General features: G+C 41.1%; 1 protein-coding gene across 6 annotated transcripts in view; it reads left to right on the forward strand.

Moving 5' to 3' along the window:
- LOC123516607 overlaps positions 1–25,039 on the forward strand; it is a 314,502-nt gene that overhangs the window by 272,658 nt on the left and 16,805 nt on the right. For all 6 annotated transcript variants that reach the window (XR_006678254.1, XR_006678255.1, XM_045276154.1 and 3 more), the window contains 8 exons: positions 9,346–9,549; positions 12,393–12,544; positions 14,510–14,654; positions 15,672–15,802; positions 19,627–19,786; positions 22,562–22,670; positions 23,226–23,413; positions 23,721–24,080. Coding sequence is in view for 4 of the 6 variants with exons in the window: in XM_045276154.1 (XP_045132089.1) it covers positions 9,346–9,549; positions 12,393–12,544; positions 14,510–14,654; positions 15,672–15,802; positions 19,627–19,786; positions 22,562–22,670; positions 23,226–23,413; positions 23,721–24,080 (1,449 nt within the window). In the remaining 2 variants the exon portion in view is untranslated. The remainder of the gene's footprint in view (positions 1–9,345; positions 9,550–12,392; positions 12,545–14,509; positions 14,655–15,671; positions 15,803–19,626; positions 19,787–22,561; positions 22,671–23,225; positions 23,414–23,720; positions 24,081–25,039) is intronic.

Raw genomic sequence — 25,039 nt, forward strand, 5'->3', positions numbered from 1 at the left:
ATCAGTCAGTCAGGGAAGGAGGGAGGGAAGGAAAATCTGTGTTTGAGTGACTGTGGAACTGTAAATGATCAAGAGAGAAGTGAGAGAGAAAGAGTGTGTTATATGGATGGGTGAGTCGGTCAGGGAGCGAGGGAAGGAGAGATAAAGAGTGTGTGTGTGAGTGAAGGACTGTGAGTGATAAAGGAGTGAGGGAGAGTGTGTTTTTATATGAATGGGTGAGTCAGTCAGGGAGCGAGCGAAGGAGAGATAGAGAGTATGTGTGTGAGTGATAAAGGAGGAGTGAATGAGAGTGTGTGTTTAAATTGATGGCTGAGAGAGAGAGAGAGAGAGAGAGAGAGAGAGAGAGAGAGAGAGAGAGAGAGAGAGAGAGAGAGAGAGAGAGAGAGAGAGAGAGAGAGAGATTGTTGAAATGAAGGACTGTAAATGGTCAAGGAATGAATGAGGGAGAAGAGTGTGTTTATGTAGATGGATGAGTAAAATTTTGTGGTGGTTTGAATGATAAGTGAAGGGATGTAAATGATTGAATGGGTAGCTGAGTAAATTTATCAGTGAGTTTGATAGGCACTGAGAAGATGAGTGAAGCAATAATATGACTGACTTACAATATTCAAATGCCCAAAGAACTATGAACTATAACTTTCTTTTCCATCAGTTTAATTTTCTCTCAAGGAAGCCGCAAAGTAGCAACCTTTTCTTCCACTCTTACGTCTTTTCGTTCACAAATAAAAGAGGAAAAAATATCAGCTAACTACAAGAATAAATATAGTATCCAATATCTCGCACAGGCAATCAAATCCTTTTAAACAAATTCACTAATTATTCAGCACTATAAGTTTACGAATATTGCAAGAGCGATTCCAATCACAGCCTCGATCTATTAAACATCAAACTCAGCAGCGGAGAGAAGAGTGGTGGCAATGAATTTAGCTAAGTATGCGCAATACCACCGGCATCTGAGACAAGTGAGGAAATATGAGAAAAATGCGTACAGTATTGATGGATATTGACATTTACATTGATTATAGTTTTAAGAGTATCACTTTTACCGATTCTTTACCTATGATTATAATTGTTCCGGGCAGATTTATATGACAACTCTTTACATGGACATAGAAAAATAGAGAAAGAAAAAAAAATACCTGCTTTTACATTCTCTTGACCAATAAATCGTTTAAAAGGTTAGTATAGAAAAAAAAAATGCATCTGTAAGGTTGTAAGGAATAATGGGAAAATAAAAATAATGCAGAACTGAGATGGTTAAGAGTCTGAGGTGGACGAGTGCTTTGAATATGTGACGGTCAGATAAAGAATTAGACAGTTAGTTCTTGCATAGGAGAACAAATGTCGCCACACCACGCTAACACATTCTAACTTAATGGTATTCCTAGTTTAATCTCTTCAGTACCATGACGCGTTTTCTTATTCATTCTGGTTATTATTTGGTGGTTTTATATAACTTCAGAACCATATGTTGGGGCTAAAATAGTAGAGACTCTGACCATTAATCTTTGGACCTCCACAGACCCTTCATAATACAAATAAAATAGTCTAATCGTACACAAAAAATCAAGGTAAAAAAAGCGTCTCACTATTGAAGGGATTAAGAGCACCCATACATTCCTCACTCAGCCTAAAAAGAACCCTCTGTCTCTTCCAATGCACTCGTAATAATACAATGATAACGTGATGCGTGACGTGAATCTGCCACCACCACCAGCATTTGTGTTTTGTCACCGCACACCACGCCCCGCGACCGCCAGTTCCCGATGTTGTTGTGATGCTTTAATCCAATCACTCAATCCATCAACACACCGTCGTGAATGACACACTGACACCCATTCAGGCCAGACAGCGTGTGGTGTAGGGCGAGGAAACGAAAGGGAAATCTAACATACGTATTTTGTAGTGAAAACTCACCTAAAAACTGGTAAAATAGAAAGGTTTAGATATCATATTAGCATCATCAATCAGAGAGCAAGGTAGTCTGCTTAAAACTTTCCAATTCTCAATCACTTTTTTCACTTTCCTTTTTCAAATTCGTGATTTTTTATTCTAATTCTCCCAAACTGTCTATCCTTAATGATTGAACGTAACTAGACTTTCTTTATGCTCGTCTCGTTAAAGATAGCCGTAGACAGTCACTCTTCTCCACATTTGCCTGTCTCTGCGTCTTCTATTGCTCGTCTCCCTTCATAAGTACTGTTCTGCTTCATTGGTATATCTACAGTAGTAAGACCTATGATTGTCCACCAAAATCTAGTATTCTCAAACATTTCTATGCTTCACCTTCACTATTTTAAAAGGCATTATTCAAATTTACACGAGATCTTTAATGAGTTTTTACGGTTTTAGAGGTAGAATGACAAGATTTCTACATTATTAGCTGGAGAAACACTCTTGAAAATCACACTAATCATCTCTGCGGCCTTGGGAAACAGCTGTGATGAGAGAGCAAAGCTTTTCTGAATACGAAGATAACAAAAATGGTAAAATACAACAAGCAGTACATTTCTTACTTAATTTCTTTCCTTTTAATGCATCCTCATTTTCGCCTCGTGTGAAGTAGAGTGCAAAAAAAGTGTTAATGAAGCAAGTAAACTCTGCCTAGCCCTCCACCCTCAGTCCTGCAGGCAGCGGCGGTGTGTACAGCAAGTGCCAGCCAGTCTCAACTCAGCCGTGACAAGAGAGTGACAAGAAGAGCGAGGCAAAGAACTAAAACACATATGCATTTCACAACAACTCCTTATAATGAATGAAAAATTATGTAGAACTGCTGGAGAGAGAGAGAGAGAGAGAGAGAGAGAGAGAGAGAGAGAGAGAGAGAGAGAGAGAGAATGTTTAATGAAAATAATTATTTCCCAGTATTGATTAAAGAACTTATTCTCTCTCTCTCTCTCTCTCTCTCTCTCTCTCTCTCTCTCTCTCTCTCTCTCTCTCTCTACATCTGTTAGGTCACTAGGTCATATGGTTAAGTCTCTTTAAAATCCAATCACACACATACACACACACACACACACACACACACACACACACACACACACACACACACACACACACACACACACACACACACAGAGAAAGAGAGAGAGAGCGAGAGAGAGAGTCACACTAATAGCCTGTACAGGGGATCAGATTCCATAACAAGGCCTCTAATACACACAACCTCGTTCACTACCAATTCATTCTCTGCTTTTATTACTTCTAGTCATTACATTTTTTGCCTCTCGTGTCTCTCTATGTGTTAACGTGACTTTTTTTTTAATTCTATACATTTAATTAATATTTTAGGCTATGGGACTGGAGGGGAGAGCAAGGGAGGGGAGGGGAGGAGGGGAGTGGAGGGGATGGGAGGGAAGGGGGTGGTGTATGTATCTATTAATGCTGGATACTCTGTTCAATATTCGCTTATATTTGCAAAAGAGAGAGAAAAAACGGTTTTGCAATTAATTTAGAAAACTTTTTATAACGACAATCAGATTTTCATTTGTTTATTTTATTTATTTTATTGATTTTATTTGTTGTTATTTTTATTGCTACGTTCGGAATTTGGCTCTGATGAAATTGAGTGTATGGGGAAAGCTTGAATGAATAAATAAACTAATAAATAAATAAATAAATAGATAAATAAATAAATAAATCAGGGTAGATGGAGATACAGATAATTAAGTTAATGAATAAATGAATAACTAATTATACATAAATCAATATGTAAACGAAATAACTCACTGCCGCCGCCGCTCTCGCTCTCTCTCTCTCTCTCTCTCTCTCTCTCTCTCTCTCTCTCTCTCTCTCTCTCTCTAACTCTCTCATTCATTTTTATCACGGTCGATGCGTTTTCATTAATGAGATACGAGTTTGTGTCCAACATTTTCTTTCTCCTCCTTAATATTATTGGAATCTTTTTATTTCGTTGAATTTTGAAACACCTTGATTGTTAATTGGCAAGATCACTCACGACCTCCAGTGTTTGTGTACCCACCCATCTCTCTCTCTCTCTCTCTCTCTCTCTCTCTCTCTCTCTCTCTCTCTCTCTCTCTCTCTCTCTATCGCTAAAGCTCATCCTTGCCGTAGGTGAGTTATCTTAAAGCTACTGCCCTTACATTTACATTATATACAAATTGTAATGTTGTAATAACTAAACTTAATTTTAATAGATAATATTAGATGAATACTTTCTCTCTCTCTCTCTCTCTCTCTCTCTCTCTCTCTCTCTCTCTCTCTCTCTCTCTCTCTCTCTCTCTCTCTCTGCACCTATGTATTTTTCTGTCAGTCTATCTATTTTGTTTCATTTATCTATCTCTGTTATTTATCTACGTATATACAACTTCCATATTCATTTATGTATGTATGTGTGTGTGTATGTATCTATTAGTCTCTATCTTTATCTATTTTCCATGCAACAATCTATTTATCTGTATATTTATCTGTCAACCTATCTTTCAATCCTTCTACATGTCTCTTTCAAACTACCAAACCTATAAAATTCTCCCTCTCTCTCTCTCTCTCTCTCTCTCTCTCTCTCTCTCTCTCTCTCTCTCTCTCTCTCGACAGCTGCTACAAGAATCATCCCATCACGGTAACTGTCCCTACATCATTAAAAGGGACACACCCATCACTCTTTTTCCCTCTATTTCTTTTACCTCCCTTCCCTCCGTCCCTACTTCACTCCCAGTCTCTTTTCTCTCCCTCCCTCCCTCCTTCCTTCCTTCCCTCCCTCCTTCCCTTCTTCAATCTCTCATCTGGTCCATTTTCCCTCCCTTCCCCTTCCTTCCCTCCCTTCCATTCCTTCGTTCACTGCCTCCCTCTCGTGTCACTCTTCTCCGTCATATATTTTGATTTAACAGTCATAAGAGAGAGAGAGAGAGAGAGAGAGAGAGAGAGAGAGAGAGAGAGAGAGAGAGAGTATGTAGATAATCCTCAATTTGCCGAAAAAAGAAAGGAAAAATATAATGAAACTCAAAATAAAGACAGAGAGAGAGAGAGAGAGAGAGAGAGAGAGAGAGAGAGAGAGAGAGAGAGAGAGAGAGAGAGAAAACTGAAACAAGAGAAAAAAAGGCAAGAAAAAGCTAGAAAAAAAACTGTTGTGAGAGAGAGAGAGAGAGAGAGAGAGAGAGAGAGTAGTAGTTCCAGTCTGTACAGCGTCCGTATAGTAATTCCAACTCTCCCTTCATTAATTTTGAGACAAATGATATAAAAACAGGAATTTCCAGCAGCCGCGCTTCTTAGATACGCTTTGGTTGACTTTTCAGATTCTTATGTTTTGGGAGAGAGGAATGAGGAGGAGGAGGAGGAGGAGGAGGAGGAGGAGGAGGAGGAGGAGGAGGAGGAGGAGGAGGAGGAGGATGGGGGAGGAGGAGTAGGTGGAGGAGGAGGAGGGGGAGGAAGGAGAGATAAGTTGGGTGGGAGGGTAGTAAACTATAGTCTTCTCTTTCTCTTCGTCTTTCTCCTCCTCCTCCTCCTCCTCCTCCTCCTCCTCCTTTCTTCTTCCTCCTCCTCCTCCTCCTCCTCCTCCTCCTCCTCCTCCTCCTCCTCCTCCTCCTCCTCCTCTTCTTCTTCCTCCTCCTCCTCCTCCTCCTCCTCCTCCTCCTCCTCCTCCTCCTCCTCCTCCTCCTCCTCCTCCTCCTCCTCTTTATCCAACATTACCTTCCCTTATTTTCATTTTTGTCTCTTTTTTAGTACTATTTAATCAGGAAGAGTTTCAATACTATAACTCTCTCTCTCTCTCTCTCTCTCTCTCTCTCTCTCTCTCTCTCTCTCTCTCTCTCTCTCTCTCTCTGCACAAACACTCCAATCAACTCGCACATAATAATTACCCCACACAAACACAACACATTCACAACTCTATACTAAACGCTGCATTGACAACAAAACCACCACTTCTGCAATGCTTTATGAGTATACCTCTATCTCTCCTATACTCCTCCCTTTCCCTCTCCTCTTCCTACCACTCTATATAATAATAACGCATATCTCTCTCGTTTATTGTCTTCTGTCCCTCTCTTCTTTTTCCTGCAGCGTCAGAAATTACCATAGATTTGAAGAGTAATGCCCGTGTGTTAGGGAACTGCTGGTGTTGTGTTTACGAGATGGATTCTGAAAGGGTGTAAAATAAATCCCGTTTTCCATGGAGTGCTTAGGGAAAACACTGAATGAAAACGTAATGCATTGATGTAAATAGTAATGTAAGGGATGTGTGGATGTGTCAGAGAGAGAGAGAGAGAGAGAGAGAGAGAGAGAGAGAGAGAGAGAGAGAGAGAGAGAGAGCTTTTTTCTCGTTATTTGTCAGATGAGTTCATATTAGAAGGACAAATTTTCTTTCCTGATTTTCTGTGTGTGTGTGAGAGAGAGAGAGAGAGAGAGAGAGAGAGAGAGAGAGAGAGAGAGACGAAATCACCAGAACTGCGTAGATGTAAAATGCAAATCGTCTGAGTTTATATATATGGCGCATCTCTCTCTCTCTCTCTCTCTCTCTCTCTCTCTCTCTCTCTCTCTCCAAAGTACTTTATTATTCCTGCGATTTGAATTTTAGTGAGCGTGAGATATTCTGCCAATGCAGAATATTTTAGGCTTGCCCTCTCAATTTCCCGCCCTGGTACCTTTAATTGCCTGCTCTCCACCGCTTCTACGCCCACACACACACACACACACACACACACACACACACACACACACAAACACACATACACACACTTTCTCTCTCTCTCTCTCTCTCTCTCTCTCTCTCTCTCTCTCTCTCTCTCATATACATACGAGTACTGTACTGACGAGAGAGAGAGAGAGAGAGAGAGAGAGAGAGAGAGAGAGAGAGAGAGAGAGAGAGAGATGAAGTGTTCTTTGATTTTAAGCTAAGACCTGACAGGATACTACAACACTCGTTAGGTCTCTCTCTCTCTCTCTCTCTCTCTCTCTCTCTCTCTCTCTCTCTCTCTCTCTCTCTCTCTCAGCAAACGAGGACATCCGGGCAACAAACCCGATCTTTATACTTTCATGCAATTTAATCACACAAAACTTAAAGGAGGGAATCTCTTTCCTTTTACGAAAGAAGCCGCGGAACAAAGACTCTGCTCTTTATAACCGAGGCCGGGCGGGGATTCGGTGCCCGCGTAGTAGTAGTAGTTATACCGTCGCGCTCCGTCTAGTTTTACGGCGAGCATTACGGGGGAAGAGCCGCTCCATTTTACTGCGCCTCTTCTACCTCGCGGTCTTCGCAGCGGCTCACGGGGACTCACGGCAGCAGGAGGATCGAAAACCAGTGATGGAATGAAAGGTTATTGATGGTTTATACTTCACGTCTGTTCTTGAGGGGGTTTTGAAGTGTTTATTGCCGGTGTTACTTTGATGTGATTTGGTGGTGGTGGTAGTGGTGGTGGTGGTAGATTTGTTTAATAAAAGGGACTACTTTTGTATTTCTGTTTCATCTCTTGTAGCTTTCCTTATGTTCTTGTTTCTAGGTGGAGTAGTAGTAGTAGTAGTAGTAGTAGGTAGTAGTAGTAGTAGTAGTAGTAGTAGTAGTAGCAGAAATAGTAGTAGTAGCAGTAGTAGTAGTAGTAGCAGTAGTAGTAAAAGTAATAAAGGTAGTAGTAGTGGTAGTAGTAGTAGTAGTAGTAGTAGTAGTAGTAGTAGTGGTAGTAGTAGTAGAAGTAGTAGTAGTGGTAGTAGTAGTGGTAATAGTAGTAGCAGTAGTAGTAGAAATAGTAGTAGTAACAGTAGTAGTAGTAGTGGTAGTGATAATAGAAGTAGCAACAGAGGTAGCAGTGGTATCGGTAACAGCAGCATAACTATCAGTAAAAAAAAAAAAAAACAAGCAGGGAACGCACAACACGAGACAGACACACACGCCAATAAATAAACAGATAAACAAAAAGTTCCTCTATCAGTCCTCCTAGTCTCTTCAAGGCAGTAGAAATACCAGGAGTATCAGTAACAACAGTAATACCACAAAATACAACACTCAGGACACATATAAGAATAAAAACACTATGTATCCTTCCTCCTTCTCCTCCTCCACCTCCTCCTCCTCCTCTTTTCCTTCCTCCTTCCATCAGGTGATCGCCTCATCCCCTCAAGGCCAAACAATAATGACGCTCCTCAGAAACAAACATTAAAGGTGAACGGGACCACTTTCCCCCCAACGAGACACGTCCCCGCCTTCCCTGACGCACTGTTATGCCGTCCAGACACCGCCGCCGCCACTGCCTCTCTCTCTCTCTCTCTCTCTCTCTCTCTCTCTCTCTCTCTCTCTCTCTCTCTCTCTGATATTTTCTTTTAATAATCGATAGACATTACTTTTCTTGGTTTTATAGAGTATTTGTAAAGGTGAAATTCTCTCTCTCTCTCTCTCTCTCTCTCTCTCTCTCTCTCTCTCTCTCTCTCTCTCTCTCTCTCTCTCTCTCTCTCTCTCTCTCTCTCAGTTCCTCATATGACTTGGGTATCTTTACGTAAATCAGTCTATCAGTCAGTCAGTTAGTCAGTCAATCAGTCAGTCAGTCAGTCAATAAGTTTATCAGCAGTCAGTTAATCAGTCAGTCAGTCAATCAATATGTCATCAGTCTCTCTCTGTGCCTATATCTGTGAAAAAGTTTATATTTTACGCAGAAAGAGGTGTGTGTGTGTGTGTGTGTGTGTGTGTGTGTGTCTGATATAAGAACGTAAGTACATTCAAGTAATCACGAGGTGTGTTGAGCACGTCACTCGGTCTTCTGAAACGCTTTGCTCTCTCACCATCACTGCTTTCCAAACGGTCCAGTTGAAGATACTCGTGTTTGTAAGAGTATTTTTATGATTCTGGCGATAGATTGGCAAGATCTGTATTGTACCAAAAGGAGAAACTGTCTTGAAAACTCGGCTAGTTATCTATCTCTCTGGCCTTGGAAAATTGTCGAAGTGGGAGAGTAAGGTGTTTCTGAATTTGTGCTTGAGAGAGGAGTGTAATGTTGAAGAAGTTAAGTTAAAAGAACAGGCAATGAAGAGAAAAGAACAAGAAGTAAGGGAAGAAAAAGGAAGCAGTTTTAGATAGGAACAGAGGTAGGTTGATTCAAGAGAGAGGAGGTGTGAGTCAAAGTGAGAGGGAAAGGCGTTTATGAATACTCCTTCTAGTTGTTTCTGTGGACTTGGAAAATTGTCGTAGTGAGAGAATAAAGCATTGATAAGGGTGTTTTTATGGTTCGGATGATTGATTGGTAAGATTTCTAGTATATAAAAAAGGAGAAACTGTCTTGAAATCCCGGCTGGTTGTCTCTATGGACTTGAAAAAGCTGTCGATTGGAGATTGCGAGATTGGAAAGCATTTATGAAAACGTCATTAAGTCTTCTGAAGCGTTCCTCGTAATGTTCTTATGTTCCCAGGTCGGCCCCGCCCCACACTGTCCTGGTTCTTTGAGGAGAAGCTGCTGGACGACGCGGTGGAGGTGCGGCGCGGGAAGGTCACCAGCAACACCCTTCACCTGCCCTCGCTTGACCGGAATTACTTGTACCGAGTCCTCACCTGCCAAGCCTCCAACTCCAACCTGTCTGTGCCTGTCGCCGCTACCGTCACTTTGGATATGAGCTGTGAGTGTTTGTGGTGGTGGTGGTGGTGGTGGTGGTAATGTTTTGATATGTCTTTTTCTTTTGTTTTTCAGTTATTTTTCTTTTTATCTTCCTTTTTTCCTTTTTTTTTTATTCATGTTATTAGTGCTTGTGGTGATGATGGTGGTGGTGGTGGTGGTGGTGGTGTTGGTGGTAGTTTTTCTGTGTTTTCTTTTTGTGTGGATCAGTATTTTTCTTAGATTTTCCTTTTATTATTTTTTTTATTTCTGCTGTTAGTGGTGGTGGTGGTGTTGGTGGTGGTGTTTACTTTTCTTTCTTTCATTTTTGTGGATCAGTAATTTCTTTTTATATCTTCCTTTTTTTATTTCTTTATTCCTGCTGTCAGTGGTGGTGGTGGTGGTGGTGGTGGTGGTGGTGGTTGTCTTCTTTCTATTTTAGTGGGTAGTATGAATATTTTAATTTGCCTTTCCTCTCCTTTATTGCATGTGATTTTCTTTTCTTTTCTTCATTTACTCTCATTTGTGCTGCCATTAGTAGTGGTGGTGGTGGTGGTGGTGGTGGTGGTGGTGGTGGTGGTACTGTTCTTTCTTCCTTAGTTTGTCTTATACGTAGATTTCTTTTCTTTTATCCTTTGTATTTTTCTGTGTATCTTTTCTGCTCCCCTTTTTTATTCTCTCATTTCTATTATTGGTATTATTTATTTTATTTATGTTATATTTACGATTTCCTTTCCAAGTTAACTATTGTATTAGTCTCTCTCTCTCTCTCTCTCTCTCTCTCTCTCTCTCTCTCTCAGCATCCTTCCTCATTCTCTTACTTTCTTTCCTTCGTTCTTTCTCCCTCCGTCTTTCTCATTCCCTGCATTCTCTCTCTCTCACATTGTTCCCTCTTTTCGCCTTTTTATTTCTTCATCCATTATTCTTTTTCACTTAAGGCTTTTCTCCCCAAGAGATTTCCCTTTTTTTCTTTCCTTTTTGTTCAGTTCGCCTGATCTGATATGAGTCTGAAATCTATTCTCTCTCTCTCTCTCTCTCTCTCTCTCTCTCTCTCTCTCTTGTTTCTTTATCATTTTATATTCTTCTTTATCCAATTTTTCTTTTTTTTCCTGTACCATCTGTTCTATTTTCTCTTCACTCCATTTCTTTTGCTTTTATTTCTCTTTCTCTGTTATAAATTCTTCGTTTCTCCTCCTTCTGTTTCCTGCATTCTTGATTTTCTTAGACAAAATGTAGCAGTAGTAGTAGTAGTAGTAGTAGTAGTAGTTTTGTTGTTGTTGTTGTCTATTTCCTCTTTCCTTCAGATTTCTTCCGTCTTCCTTTAATTCTTTCCATCTCCTTCCTTCCTCCATTTCTTCCTCGTACTTCTTTATTCTTTTCCTTGGACATTTCGCCTTTTTCCTCTTCCATTCTGGCGCGTGTTCCTTGTTTCGCTGTTTCTTCCAATTCTTTGCTCTTCAGAGAGAGAGAGAGAGAGAGAGAGAGAGAGAGAGAGAGAGAGAGAGAGAGAGAGAGAGAGAGAGAGAGAGTGTGTGTGTGTGTGTCTGTGTGTATCCTAGCCAAAAATATACAATTAAAACCCACTCGTGCCAATAACAAGCTGAAAAATAAACATGAAACTAAAAGAAAAAGAAATAAAATAAATAAATAAAAAAAATTCACAAGGCAAACGAGGCAATAAAACAGCGTCCTTGTTAGTGAACACACACACACACACACACACACACACACACACACACACACACACACACACACAGTGGACATAACACATCACGAAACATGGCAAAAAAAATAAACAGTATATGAACACACAGAGAGAGAGAGAGAGAGAGAGAGAGAGAGAGAGAGAGAGAGAGAGAGAGAGAGAGAGAGAGAGAGAGAGAGAGAGAGAATATATACAAATGAAAAATGGAATGAAAGAGAATATAAAAAGTAGAATGGAGAAGGAGGAAAATAAGGATGAGGAGGAAGAGGAAAGAGGAGGAGAAGGAGGAGGAGGAGGAGGAAAAGGAGGAATAGGAGGAGGAGGAGATGGAGGAGGAGGAGGAAGATAAGAAGAGGGGAGGATGAAAGCAATTACTGAAACTAAAAATACCATGAGAGTTAATGTGAATGTCTTTCCTCAGAGGATACGACGCAGAGAGAGAGAGAGAGAGAGAGAGAGAGAGAGAGAGAGAGAGAGAGAGAGAGAGAGAGAGAGAGAGAGAAATGAAACTGTAACAAGCAACACACACCATTAGAGACAGAGGAAACTACTATGCTCTTCATTACACCAAGAAAATAAAACATGAAGATCCTTACTGGTCACAACTAAAAATAAATAAATAAATAAATAAATAAATAAATAAAGCATTTTAAAACTATAAAGAAAACAAGGAAACATAACTTACCTATACAGATCACACAACCAATTGGACCTTCTTTTACATATTACTGAGCATTTTTCTGAATTACTTGTATTTGGGCCTTTTTTTCTATTATATTTTTTCATTTGGACAGTTTCACCCTCTTACATAAAAATAACAAAGCCATAGAAGCTAAACTCATAGAGGAAAAGCACAACTACCAGTATTTAGCCACATAGAAGCTACACTGTGCCGTGACTCATTTCCATATTCATTCTACTTACTATTTGGAGATTTTACACATCTTCACAAACTTACATGGGGATTGAAATAGTGGAGACTGTGGCAATTAATCTTCTGTCACCCCTAGACCCTTGCTAATGTCAATAAAATCGTCTAATCATACCCACAACTCAAGATAAAAATGCGTCCCAGTACTGAAGAGGTTAAACACATACAAGCTTAGATAAGAAGCACAACTATATAACCAGCACCACTAACCACTGACTTCTGCCTTCCTTAGTCCCGCCGCTGGACGTGAGGATCATGGGGACGCGCGCCAGTCTAGCAGAGGGGCAGCGGTACGCCATCGTGTGTGAGTCCTCAGGATCCCGGCCCTCCGCGACTATTACCTGGTGGAAGAACGGCATGATGATGACTGACACCAAGAATCAGGTGAGCAGAAAGAGAGAGAGAGAGAGAGAGAGAGAGAGAGAGAGAGAGAGAGAGAGAGAGAGAGAGAGAGAGAGAGAGAGAGAGAGAGTGTGTGTGTGTGTGTGTGTGTGTGTGTGTGTGTGTGTGTGTGAGAGTGTGAGTGAGAGAGAGAGAGAGAGAGAGAGAGAGAGAGAGAGAGAGAGCCTTTTGTCTTACCCTTCAAAATGGAAATCCCTAAAGTAATTATCTCTCTCTCTCTCTCTCTCTCTCTCTCTCTCTCTCTACACCAGCAACAAAGTGGATTAGGCTCTTACTTAAACCTCAAAATAGATTCACGGTCTTGGCGGAGGATAAACGATCGCTGTTCCCTTTTTCTCCTCCTCCACTCCATCCCTTTGAAGTGTTCTGGTCAGCTCCCACTCAAAGCGCTGCGTCACTCACTCATTTCCCTTCCTTCCATCATTCCTTTTCACTCCTTCCTTCTCCCTTTCTCTCTCTTACTCTCTCTCTCTCTCTCTCTCTCTCTCTCTCTCTCTCTCTCTCTCTCTCTCTCTCTCGCCAAGACGGTAAATTAGATTATCACCGTCGAAGAGTTTCAAACATTATTTTTCACGAGAGAGAGAGAGAGAGAGAGAGAGAGAGAGAGAGAGAGAGTTGGAGTGGTAAAAGAAATATATACACAAGAATAAAAGAAAAAAGAGGAAAACTAAAAGAAAGCTGACCACTTAACTCTCTCTCTCTCTCTCTCTCTCTCTCTCTCTCTCTCTCTCTCTCTCTCTCTCTCTCTCTCTCTCTCTCTCTCCAGCATTCTTCTTTATTCTCTCCACTCTGCCTTAACTTTTTCTTAATTTTTTCCATGAAGGAGGAGGAGGAGGAGGAGGAGGAGGAGGAGGAGGAGGAGGAGGAGGAGGAGGAGGAGGAGGAGGAGGAGGAGGAGGAAGAGAAGGAGGAGGACTAAGAGTAAGTAAGAGTAAATAATAGATAAGCTCAAGTCACTCATTCGATAAATTTGTTAAAAGTCAGGGTGTATTTGAACCCTAGAGAGAGAGAGAGAGAGAGAGAGAGAGAGAGAGAGAGAGAGAGAGAGAAAGAGATAATATTTTCAGCAGTTTTCTTTCCTCGTGACTCCGCAGCGCCACCCTTGTCGATAGCGCTGCGGGACGGAAGCGGCACGGCGGAGAGCACAGGGATTTGAGTCACGTCTGTTGATCTTTACCGCTTCCTTCCCCGCCAACACAACTCCTGCCGCAATACACCACAAAAGTCATCACCACCATCACCACAACGCCCCACACTAACACCGCTACAAATACATCATCTATTAAGGCCGGTATTCTAAATCGCTTTGCTCTCTCCCCATCACTGTTTGAAGATAGTTGTGTTTTTAATCCCTTTAGTACTGGGACACATTTTTTCCTTTAGATTTGTATACGATTAGACCATTACATTGACATTAAGAAAGGTCTATAGAGGTCAGAAGATTAATGGTCACATTTTGCACTATTTCAATTCCCACATAAATTTTTGAAGCTGTACAAAATCACCAAACGGCAAACACAATGAATATGGATATGCGTCATGGTACTCAAGGGATCAGGAGTATTTTTATGGTTTTGGAGATGAATTGGCAAGATTTCTAATTTATCATAAGGAGGAACTGTCTTGATAACCCGGCTAATTATCTCTGTGGTCTTGGAAAACTGTCGTGGTGAGAGAGCAAGGAGTTTTTGAATACGGGAGTACGATAAAACTTAAAACACCTTTCAGATGCCTTTTCTTAACTAGCATGACAAACACATCCCGTTAAAGACACTAACACACACACAAAAGGCACTAAGAAAACACATCCACAGTCTTCACTAACTTATATAAACACCACAAAACACATATCCATACATAGACACCAACAGAAACACACATAGACACCCCAAAAACATCACCACAACCACTACTACTAACACCCATTCCTCCTTTCATTCCCTTCAGATTTTCAACGAAGGTAACGTGAGCCGCTCCACTCTCTACCTTACGCCGAGTTTGGCCGACGATAATGTGTACGTGTCATGCCGCGCCAAGAACCCTCTGGTGCCTAACGCGGTGCTTGAGGACTCCAGGAAGCTAAACGTGCACTGTAAGTAACCTCGGTGGGGAACAGGAACAGTCTGAGGCGCGTATTCTGAAACGCTTTGCTCCCTCACCATCACTGCTTCCCAAAGGCTCTAGTTGACGATAATCGCGTTTTTAAGAGCATTTTTATGGTTCTGATGATAGATTGGCAAGGTTTCTAGTTTACTAAAGGGAGAAACTGCCTTGAAAACCCTGCCAGTTGTTTCTGTGGCCGTGGAAAATTGTGGTGAGAGGGGAAAGCGTTTCTGAATTTGGGCGTAAGAGAGGAGTGTAGAGCTGAGGAAGTTAGATTAAAAGGAGAGGGGAGGTACGGGAGAAAGTAATAAAGGGGAAAGATAGGGAGGTATGGGAAGGAAAAGGAAGTGTAAAGTAGTGGAGAATAGTGTGGGGGAAAAAAAAAAGTTAAGATGAGGGACAGGGAAGGAATGGTAAGGGAGAGGATGGGAGAAGGGTAGACAAAGGATGTGTCAGTCCGTAATAATCTGAGTAATTGTAGTAGTAGTAGTAGTAGTAGTAGTAGTAGTAGTAGTAGTAGTAGTAAAATGTAGTAGTAGTAGTAGTAGTAGTAGTAGTAACAGTAGAAATTGTAGTAGTAGTAATAGTAGTAGCAGTAGAAATGGTAGTAGTAGTAGTAGTAGTAGTAGTAGTAGTAGTAGTAGTAGTAGTAGTAGTAGTAGTAGTAAAAAACAAAAAACAAATATCAGCACCCTTTTCTCTACCCTCATCCTTCTATACCCACGTCCCTTCCTCTCTTCCTCAGACGCAAACCTTTCTTTCCTGAAGGTCATCACAGCAGTAATTGTAATAGTAGCAGTATGAGTGGTAGTAATAAAAAAGATAAGTACCAGATCCCTTTCCTCTACCCTCATCCTTCTATACCCACGTCCCTTCCTCTGTTCCTCAGACGCAAACCTTTCTTTCCTGAGGGTCATCACAGTTTTATCTCCTCACTTCACTATTCCATTATCCCTTCACGAGTCGCCGCCACCTCCACTTGTTTGTTCCCTTCCCTCCCTGACAGACACGCCGCGGCTGTCCCTGGCGGCGGGGCTCAACCTGGACATGGAGGACATCAAAGAAGGAGACGATGTGTACTTCGAGTGTGGAATTAAAGCCAATCCACCAGTGTTCAAAGTGCAGTGGTTCCATAACGTGAGTATTTCTTGTTCAGTCTTCGTGTTTGCTTTCCGACTTCTCTTGTTTCATGCTGTCTCCTTTTTTTTTTTTTGTTCTCCTTTATGATAGTGTTGGTTGTTGTTGTTGTTGTTGTTGTTGTTGTTGTGTGTTTCTTTAATTTTTCAGGCATCTTTTTTTTCTTTTTTCACCTTTTTTCTTTCTTTTTCTTCCTCCTTTCTTCAGGTATTTTTCTTTCTTTCCTTTTCTTCTTCTTCTTCTTCTTCTTCTTCATCTTTTCTTCTTCTTCTTCTTCTTCTTCTTCTTCTTCTTCTTCTTCTTCTTCTTCTTCTTCTCTTTTCTTTTTATTCTTCTGTCGTCCTTTCCTCATTCTCAGCATTCAAACTTTTTCCTTCACGTTAATCTCTCTCTCTCTCTCTCTCTCTCTCTCTCTCTCTCTCTCTCTCTCTCTCTCTCTCTCTCTCTCTATAGCTTTTATTTCGTATTCATATTTTTCTCTCTCTGTTTTTAATTCGTCCTCTTCTCTCACTTCTGTTTTTCTTTTCTCTCTCTCTTCCTCTCTTTCTGATTGTCTTCTTCCTGTTCCTTTCTCTCTTCCATATCGTAATTCAACTTTTCTTTATAACTCTTCTTTTATAATCTATTTCTTTCGTTCTTTCCTCTATTTCCTTGTCTCCCTCCTCTTCGTCCTCTTTCTCCTCTTCCTCATTTTTCTCTTTAATTTTCTCTCCTTATTTCTTTTCCTTCATTTTTCCTTTTATTCTCTATAATCTTATTTGGTATTTTAATTCCTCTTATCTTTCTTTTTCTCTGTTTTCTTTTTTTTTCATCAGCCCTTCCTTCTATTCCTCCCTCTTTCGTTTTTTTTTTTTTTTGCTCTTCCCTTCTTTCTTCTTTTTGTTAATACCTTTCTGGTTTTTCTTGTCATTTCCTTCTTCTCCCTTTCTTATCTTTTATCTCCTCTTGGAATCGTGTGTGATAATAACGCTTCTTTATCCTTCCTTCTTTATCTCTCTCCATTATTCGCTTCTTTCCTCTCCTTTCCTTCTCTTTTGAATTTTCTTATCACTTGCTTTCCTTTTTCCAGTCTGCATCTATTTATCGGCTTTTTTTTTCTTTTTACTCTTTTTTTCTTTTTTTTAGTAAATTCGGTGCATTTGTCTTTCATTCTGTATCAGTTAACTCGATTTTTTCCGTTCCTTCTTTTTTTGACTCTCCTCTCTTTAGTTTATCAGTGTATGACTTGATTTATTTTAGTATTTCTTTTGTGTTCAGTTGCGTTGCTTTTCTTTACAGCTTATCTTATTAATTTATTTTCTGTGTATTTATCTTAATTGCGCTCATGTACTTATATAATCTTACATATTGTGGAGAGAATAGCTTACTTTTATGTAAGAGGGGATAACTAACCAAGAACAACATAAAACAGAAGAAAAAGGCCGAATTAGCAGTCAGTCCCCTTAAGAGTTACCAAAAGAAAGGGATAAATGTCTTTAAATCTTCCTCTTAAATGAAGTCAAGTCATAGGACATTGGAAATACATAAGCAGATAGAGAGTTCCAGAGTTTATGAGAGTATCAATAAGAATCAAAGAAGGGAGGGAGAGAAAGGGAGGGAAAGGGAAGTATAAGAAATGTATGAAGAGATTGTTGAGGAAGGAGAGCAAGGTGTGAAGACTGCATGGGTTGTGGTCAGGAACAAGGTATTTTGAGTATCTCCTCTGTATTCAGTTCAAAGGAGATTAACCGCTTCAATACTGGGTCACATTTTTACCGATTTGTGTACGATTAGACCATTTTATTGACATTGGGAAGGGTCTATGGAGGTCAGAAGATTAATGGCCACAGTCTTCACTATGTTTATCCCCGACTCAAATTCTGAAGCTGTATAAAATCACCAAATAGTAAGGAGAATGAATAGAGAAACGCGTCATGGTACTCAAGCTGCCCCAATTAGTAATATATTGTAGATACCCTCACACAACAACGCCAGAGGTTACCCACAATGCTTATCCTCTAGCTATCGTCCCATTGTCACGCATTGTCACGCATTTCACTGTCACATTAAATCTTTGGCCTCCACACACTGCTACAATTCCTCTTTCTTTTTCTTTTATCTTATGTTACTTTTTTTTCATTGTGATTACATATTATTAAAGTTTTCTTGTACACATTTCTATTTTTTTCAGATTTTGGGAAATATAGTGTCTCTCTCTCTCTCTCTCACGCTAAAAATCTTGTCGGGGGCAATTTTCGAATTCTGAGGCGCCTTTCTTTCTTTTTCGTGAACATTAATCAAAGTTGGCGCTCCTACTTTGTAATCACAAGTCCTTCTCTTCCTCCTCCTCCTCCTCCTCCTCCTCCTCCTCCCCCTCCTCCTCCTCCTCCTTCTCTTCTTTTATATCTTTTTTCTTCCTAACACCACGATTCATGCAAATAATTTAATCTTCAAGTTGTATTTTTTTGTTATATTCTCCCAAGTTTTAAAGTCATGCATCTCTTCTTCTCCTCCTCCTCCTCCTCCTCCTCCTCCTCCTCCTCCTCCTCCTCTTCCTCCTCTTTCTTCTCCTCCTCCTCCTCCTCCTCCTCTTCCGCTACCATCACTTTCACTATTTTTCCCGCCAGTTTTCCTTAATTTTCGCTCGGCCGTCACCTTGTCCTGCCTCCAATTTCCCTGATTTACGCGTCCTATTTCCCTGTTTCAAGTTAATTCCTTCTTTAATCACCCTTAAGTTTCGGGGCAATTTCTCCTCCACCCGCTCCTCCCGCTCTGATCCGCTCTGCCTCCCGCCTCCACCTTCCCCCCTGGGCTTTCATCATACTAATTACCAGCGGGAGGTTAGACTAAGGGTGATTTTTCCAGCTCTTCTCGCTCTCCTCTCGCTCTCTACTCGCTATGGGATTTCCTTTAGTTTTCTACACTCTTGTTTTTGCTGTATTTGGATTTTTATTGCTCTCTTCCATTCGCTACACTGGATAATTTGGTCGTTGGATGTCTCTCCCTATCATGAGTTCTTTATAAAGGCTTTCGTGGAGGTTACTGGGTTCCGTGCAGGTGTTTTGAGGATTCCAGTAATAGTTTGATTGGGGTTCTTTAACGTCTCTGAGAAAAAAAATTCTTGAGAACCAGACTTTTCATATTTGTGGCCTTTGAAAATAGGGTAATCTGGTCGCTGGGTGTGTCTTTAGTGGAGGTTACTGTGATCCGTGGAGGTGTTTTCATGATTCCAATAATAGTTTGATAAGGATTGTACAACGTTTCTGAGGAAAACACCCTTGAGAATCAGTCTTTTCATTAATGTAGTCCTTGAAAGATAGTCCTTACTGGAGAAGTTACTTGTTTTCCTATTGGCGGTATGTAGTTTTCATTTACTATTGGACTTAATAAATATTTTCATTATACTTAAGATTGGTGAGGCACGACAGGGTATCTTAGGGAAAATTTTCGTGGTATATTTAGATAACGTAAAGAATTAGAAGGCAATGGCGTTTAGGAATGGATATCTGCGTATGTGTCTTAATTCGAATGACCCTTTTTTTGGTCTTTGAAACGAATCCTGATAAGAATACAAGATCTAATTTTCGTGATATATTTAGATAACGTAAAGAAATAGAAGAACAAGACGTTTGGAAATGGATGTCAATGATCAATTTAGGGGCCTTTGAAACGAGTCCTTATAAGAATACAAGATCTAATTATCGTCGTATATTTAGATACCGTAAAGAAATAGAAGGCCAAAGGCGTTTAGGAATGCACGTGAAGGATAATTTTAGTTGCCTGTGAAACGAGTACTCATATGAATAATCCAAAGTGTCAACGAGTGTATGTCTGTGTCCCTGCAGGGCGAGGAGCTGAACCACAACGTGTCGGCGGGTTTGATCCAGAGCAACCAGAGCCTCGTGCTGCAGCAGGTGACGCGGCGCTCCTCTGGCCAGTACACATGTTCCGCCACCAACCTCCATGGCATCGGCAGCTCCAACGCAGTGCAGCTCAGCGTCAAGTGTGAGTATTTTTTCCTTTTTATATGTAAGAGAGGAGGACTGGCGAAGGGCAACAAAAATATAAAGAAAAAAAGGCCCACTCAGTTGTCAGTCTCCTTAAAGAGCCGATACAATTAGCCAAAGGAGAGCGACAAATGTCTTGAGTATGGAAAGAGGGTTGGATTACAGCTTAACTCATTCTGAACTGGGACGCTTGGTAGAATGAATAGAGGTTTTCTTTTAATGTATTTCCCTTTAGTAACGACGGAAGGTGTTCAGTCAAAGAAACGTGGCTATCATACTAGTGCTTCCTTTGGCTGATCATATTCGCTAGCGTTAATTTCCTTTCCTTCTCCCTTTTTTTCGCTATCACACTAGTCCTATTTGGCAGATCATGTCTTATTACTCATCTTAACTCCTTCAGTACTGGGACGTATTTTTATCATGAGTTTGGGTATGAATAGATGGTTTTATTGACATAATGAAGGGTCTATGGAGGTCAGAAGATTAATGGCCAGTCTTCACTGTTTTAATCCTCGCATGACTTTCTGAAGCTATATAAAATCACCAAATAATAACCAGAATTAATCCTTCAGTAGTTAGACGCATTGATGATTTTATTTATATTAGGAAGGATCTATGGAGGTCAGAAAATTAATGTCCAGTCTTCACTATTCTAATCCTAACATAAGTTACTGAAGCTGTATAAAATCACCAAATAGTAAGCAGAATAAATATGGAAACGCGTCATGGTACTGAAAGGCTTAACGTTTATACTCAATGGCTTTCCTTTGTTATCATTTTGAGCACTATGAAAAAAAAAATGTAGCATAGCAAAGAAAAAAATGATTTTTTTTCTTCTCCTGGCTACTACAATTTTTAAGAGACTAGTGAAAAAAATGTGTTCGGAGATTTGTAAGGTTTAAAGCATTGTAGAAAGAAATAAAAATAGTCCACGAACAAGAAAAAATAAAGATAGACAGGGAATGATCTTTCAAGCCGATAAAACTGTTCAAGAGACTTTACTGCAAAAACACAAGAAAATAAATAAATAAAACTTGTGAGATTTAGAACAGTATAAAAAATGGCAAAAAAAAAAAATAGAAACAGGAGATAAATTTTTCTCCCCGGGGTACGAAGCTATTTAAGAGAATGTACCTCACATATCGTGTTTAAAAACTTGCACCATCCCCACGACTGTAAAAATATTGCATGGACACACACAAAAATATAGACAGACAGGAGATCATTTTTCCCCTTGACTTCCAAACGATTCAAAAGACTGTAGCACAAAATATGAGCGTGTATAAAGCTCTAATTCTCATCGTAAAAAGGAATCTCCAGCCATGAAAGGATTATAGTATAGATAGAAGTGTTGGAATGGAAAGAAGAAATATAAAATAGTGGAGAGAGAGAGAGAGAGAGAGAGAGAGAGAGAGAGAGAGAGAGAGAGAGAGAGAGAGAGAGAGAGAGAGAGAGAGAGAAGTAAGAACAGTGTAAGTGAAGCATAGAGGAGAAAAGGGGAAGAGGAGAGGAGGGAGAAACAATGACGCAGATGAAGAGGGAGAGAGAAAGAGAACGGAAGAGAATGAGAGGAAATTAAACTTTTTAGCTTCATGAGAGAGAGAGAGAGAGAGAGAGAGAGAGAGAGAGAGAGAGAGAGAGAGAGAGAGAGAGAGAGAGAGAGAGAGACCCAAATCGAACAAACACAAATAAAAAAAGATAGAAACAGAAAGAAACAGAGATAAGAGAAACGAAGAATACTGAACAGCAGGAGGAGGAGGAGGAGGAGGAGGAGGAGGAGGAGGAGGAGGAGGAGGAGGAGGAGGAGAAGGAGGAGGAGGAGGAGAAAGAGGAGAAAGAAGAGGAGAAGGACGGGGGGGTGAAAGAAATGGAAAAGAAAAAGGAGAAGAATGAGAAAAAGAGGAGAAGGAGAATAAAGAGAAGGATGAGGAGGAGAAGGACAAAGAGAAGGAGAAAGAGGAGGAAGAGAAGGAAGAAGACCAGAGCACACCATCCCAGGAGGTAAACAAGTGCATTGCGTCAGGCGTCGGTGCAAAGAGTGAAGAGTTTCCCAGTCCTAAATATCGCAGGCTATGAAACGTGTCCCTGAGTGGCGCCAAAACATACTTGCCTTAAATTTCCGGAGCAGCGAGCGAGAAGAAAGGAAACACACGGACGGAAATGTTGGAAAGAGAGCGAAGGAAGGAAGGAAGGAAAGAAGGAAGGAAGAGAGGAATGTGAAGCCTTGATTAGGAGAGCTATGGCTATGTTTGAGGCGTCGAGTGCTCAGTGTGTGTGTGTGTGTGTGTGTGTGTGTGTGTGTGTGTGTGTGTGTGTGTGTGTGTGTTTGTAAGCTAAGCGCTGAGGGAAAGAGAACAAAAATTAACTTATGTTGTAATCTAATTTATTCTCTCGTATCTTTCAAAGGAAACTAACTTGACTTCATTCAATAAGTGAAGCTAAGAGTTTGTTTTAGCTTCGTCTATTTATTTTTTTTTCGTCACTCCTTATTATTATTTTTTTTTTAGAATATCTCCTCTTGCACCTTCCAAGAGTAATTTTTTGCTCTCATATTATATTTCAAAAGATAATCCTACTTGTTTACCTTTCCTTCAAGAGCTCTAGACACCAACTCTCTCTCTCTCTCTCTCTCTCTCTCTCTCTCTCTCTCTCTCTCTTTTTATCTTCACACCCTCGTCTTTCTCACCAGCATCTTCCTTCCGCCTTTCACTCCGCCGCTCGTTCCCTCCTTCCCTCACTCACTGTCCATCTGTCTGTCTGTCTCGCCCCGCAGTCGCCCCCACGTGCCGGCCCGCTCAGAAGATAGTGTATGGAGTCGGAAAACACGAAGAGCTCAACGTTACCTGCAGTGTTGAAGCGCATCCAGAGCCGGCTTCCTTCAGGTTGGTGTGTGTGTGTGTGTGTGTGTGTGTGTGTGTGTGTGTGTGTGTGTGTGTGTGTGTTATTTTTCTTGTTTTTTTTTATTTTGGTGTAAGGTAATGTGTTTCTTTCTTTTTATTTTATGTTTCTTTCTGCTTGTGTTTCTGTCTGTCTGTCTGTTTGTTTATTTGGCTGTTTGCTATCTCCTACTCCCCCCCACTATCTCTTTCTCTCTCTTTCTCTCTCTCTCTCTCTCTCTCTCTCTCTCTCTCTCTCTCTCTCTCTCTCTCTCTCTCATTATCTCATTTTCCAACCTTCCCGTCATACAAACTTTAAAGAAAGTGCTCATGTTACATTTCTTCCTTCCATCTTTCCTTCCTTCCTTCCTTCCTTCTCACTAAAAGAAAAGAAACCTTCCTTAATTTCAACTTACACAACTGACTTCTTTACGACCATAACACTACTATACTACTATGACCTCTTCAAAACAGCTCTACTCTCCTAAAACACACTACATCAACACGACTTCTTCCTATTCTACCCAACTAATCTAACCTCCCTGGTCATACGCGTCGCAGGTGGGCGTTCAACAGTTCTTCAGAGGTGGTGGACATTCCCTCTACCAAGTTCTGGGTGGTGGGTAACGGTAAGAGTCAAGCCTCGTACACTCCCCGCACGCACCTTGACTACGGCTCGCTGTTGTGCTGGGCTAACAATGAGGTGGGAAGACAGCAGGAACCTTGCATCTACCACATCATCCACGCCTGTGAGTTCCGTAGAGAGAGAGAGAGAGAGAGAGAGAGAGAGAGAGAGAGAGAGAGAGAGAGAGAGAGAGAGAGAGAGAGAGAGAGAGAGAGAGAGAGAGAGAGAGAGAGAGAGAGAGAGAGAGAGAATTTTCCTTTCCTTCTAGTAAAAAAAACTGCATTTCAACAATATAATACGTATGAAAGACAAGACCACGACACACACACACACACACACACACACACACACACACACACACACACACACACACACACACACACACACACTCATGTTCTCCTTCCCTCTTCCCTCCTCCCTGACCCATACAGCCACCCCGGAGCCCGTCAACAACTGCACAGTACAGAATGTGAGCTCGACCAGCGCCTCGGTGCGGTGTCAAGCGGGCTGGGATGGAGGCCTCGCGCAAACCTTTACCCTCTCCGTCACACCTGCCCGTGCCTCCGCCCCGAACTCCGGCACCAGGGACGACGAGGGCAAGAAGGAAGCCGCGCCAAGGGTCCTCGCCAACACCTCCACCTCTCCGAAGCCTGAGTTCTACCTGACGGGGCTGGAGCCTGGGACCAAGTACGTGCTGACGATCATGGGCGTGAACAAGAAGGGCGAGAGTGAGCCAATGCGTCTGGCCATCTTTACTCTGAAGGACGTGGCTGAGAAGAGGACCAGCCCAGGTAAGGAAGGGTGTGAGGTGACCGATTGCTGCTTTGTTAACTTAGATTCCTGAACATATTACATTACTGAGGTTGTAAATGGCACGTGGCTTAGAACAGGACCACCACAGGTAAGGATGGACAGATAGTTTAATTACTTTCGAAACTGTCATGTTAAGTCTTCTCCCCTCCCCTCTTTTCTCTCTCTCTCTCTCTCTCTCTCTCTCTCTCTCTCTCTCTCTCTCTCTCTCTCTCTCTCTCTCTCAGTCAACATGAATTTTACAGTCACGGAAAAATGGAAATTCAGGTAAACACGATGAATTCAGTGGCGCGGAGTAGTTTGCAGTGAAAAATTTTCCTTGCCTTTTCTTGCACGTTTTTTACAACTCCTACATATATGCATGGAGGGGAGAGGGAGAGGGAGAGGGAGAGGGAGATGGAGAAGGAGCGGGAGAGAGAAACGTATACAAACAACACAGCCCATTTATAATCTATAAAACTTTTGATCCTGAAATGCTTCTTTTCTATAGAGAGCCTCCACTAACCAGCGTATTGTATCACTTCGACTTTTACGTATAGGTATTCTACTGGGGAAAGAGATATACACGTACTGACATAATCCATATTGCTTTGATTCCGAAATGCTGGTCACCTATAAGAGTTTGCCCTAACCAGCGTATTGTCACTTGTAAACTCCTTCAATACTACCAGAGAAAGACCGCAAGATAAGTATTAACCCTTCAACACTGAGACGCATTTTTACTTTGATTTTTGGATGTTATTAGACGATTTTACTTACATTGAAATGGGTCTATGGAGGTCAGACGATTAATGGCCAGAGTCTTCACTATTTTGATCCCAACATATGATTTTAAAGCTGTTTAAAATCGCCAAAATAGTTAGCAGAATGAATGTGAAAATGTGTTCTTATACTGAAGAGATTAAAAGAAAAAGAGAAATATATGAACGAAGCACAAAGA

This window comes from Portunus trituberculatus, chromosome 41 (assembly GCF_017591435.1).
Source record: "Portunus trituberculatus isolate SZX2019 chromosome 41, ASM1759143v1, whole genome shotgun sequence".
NCBI classification, from domain to species: domain Eukaryota; kingdom Metazoa; phylum Arthropoda; class Malacostraca; order Decapoda; family Portunidae; genus Portunus; species Portunus trituberculatus.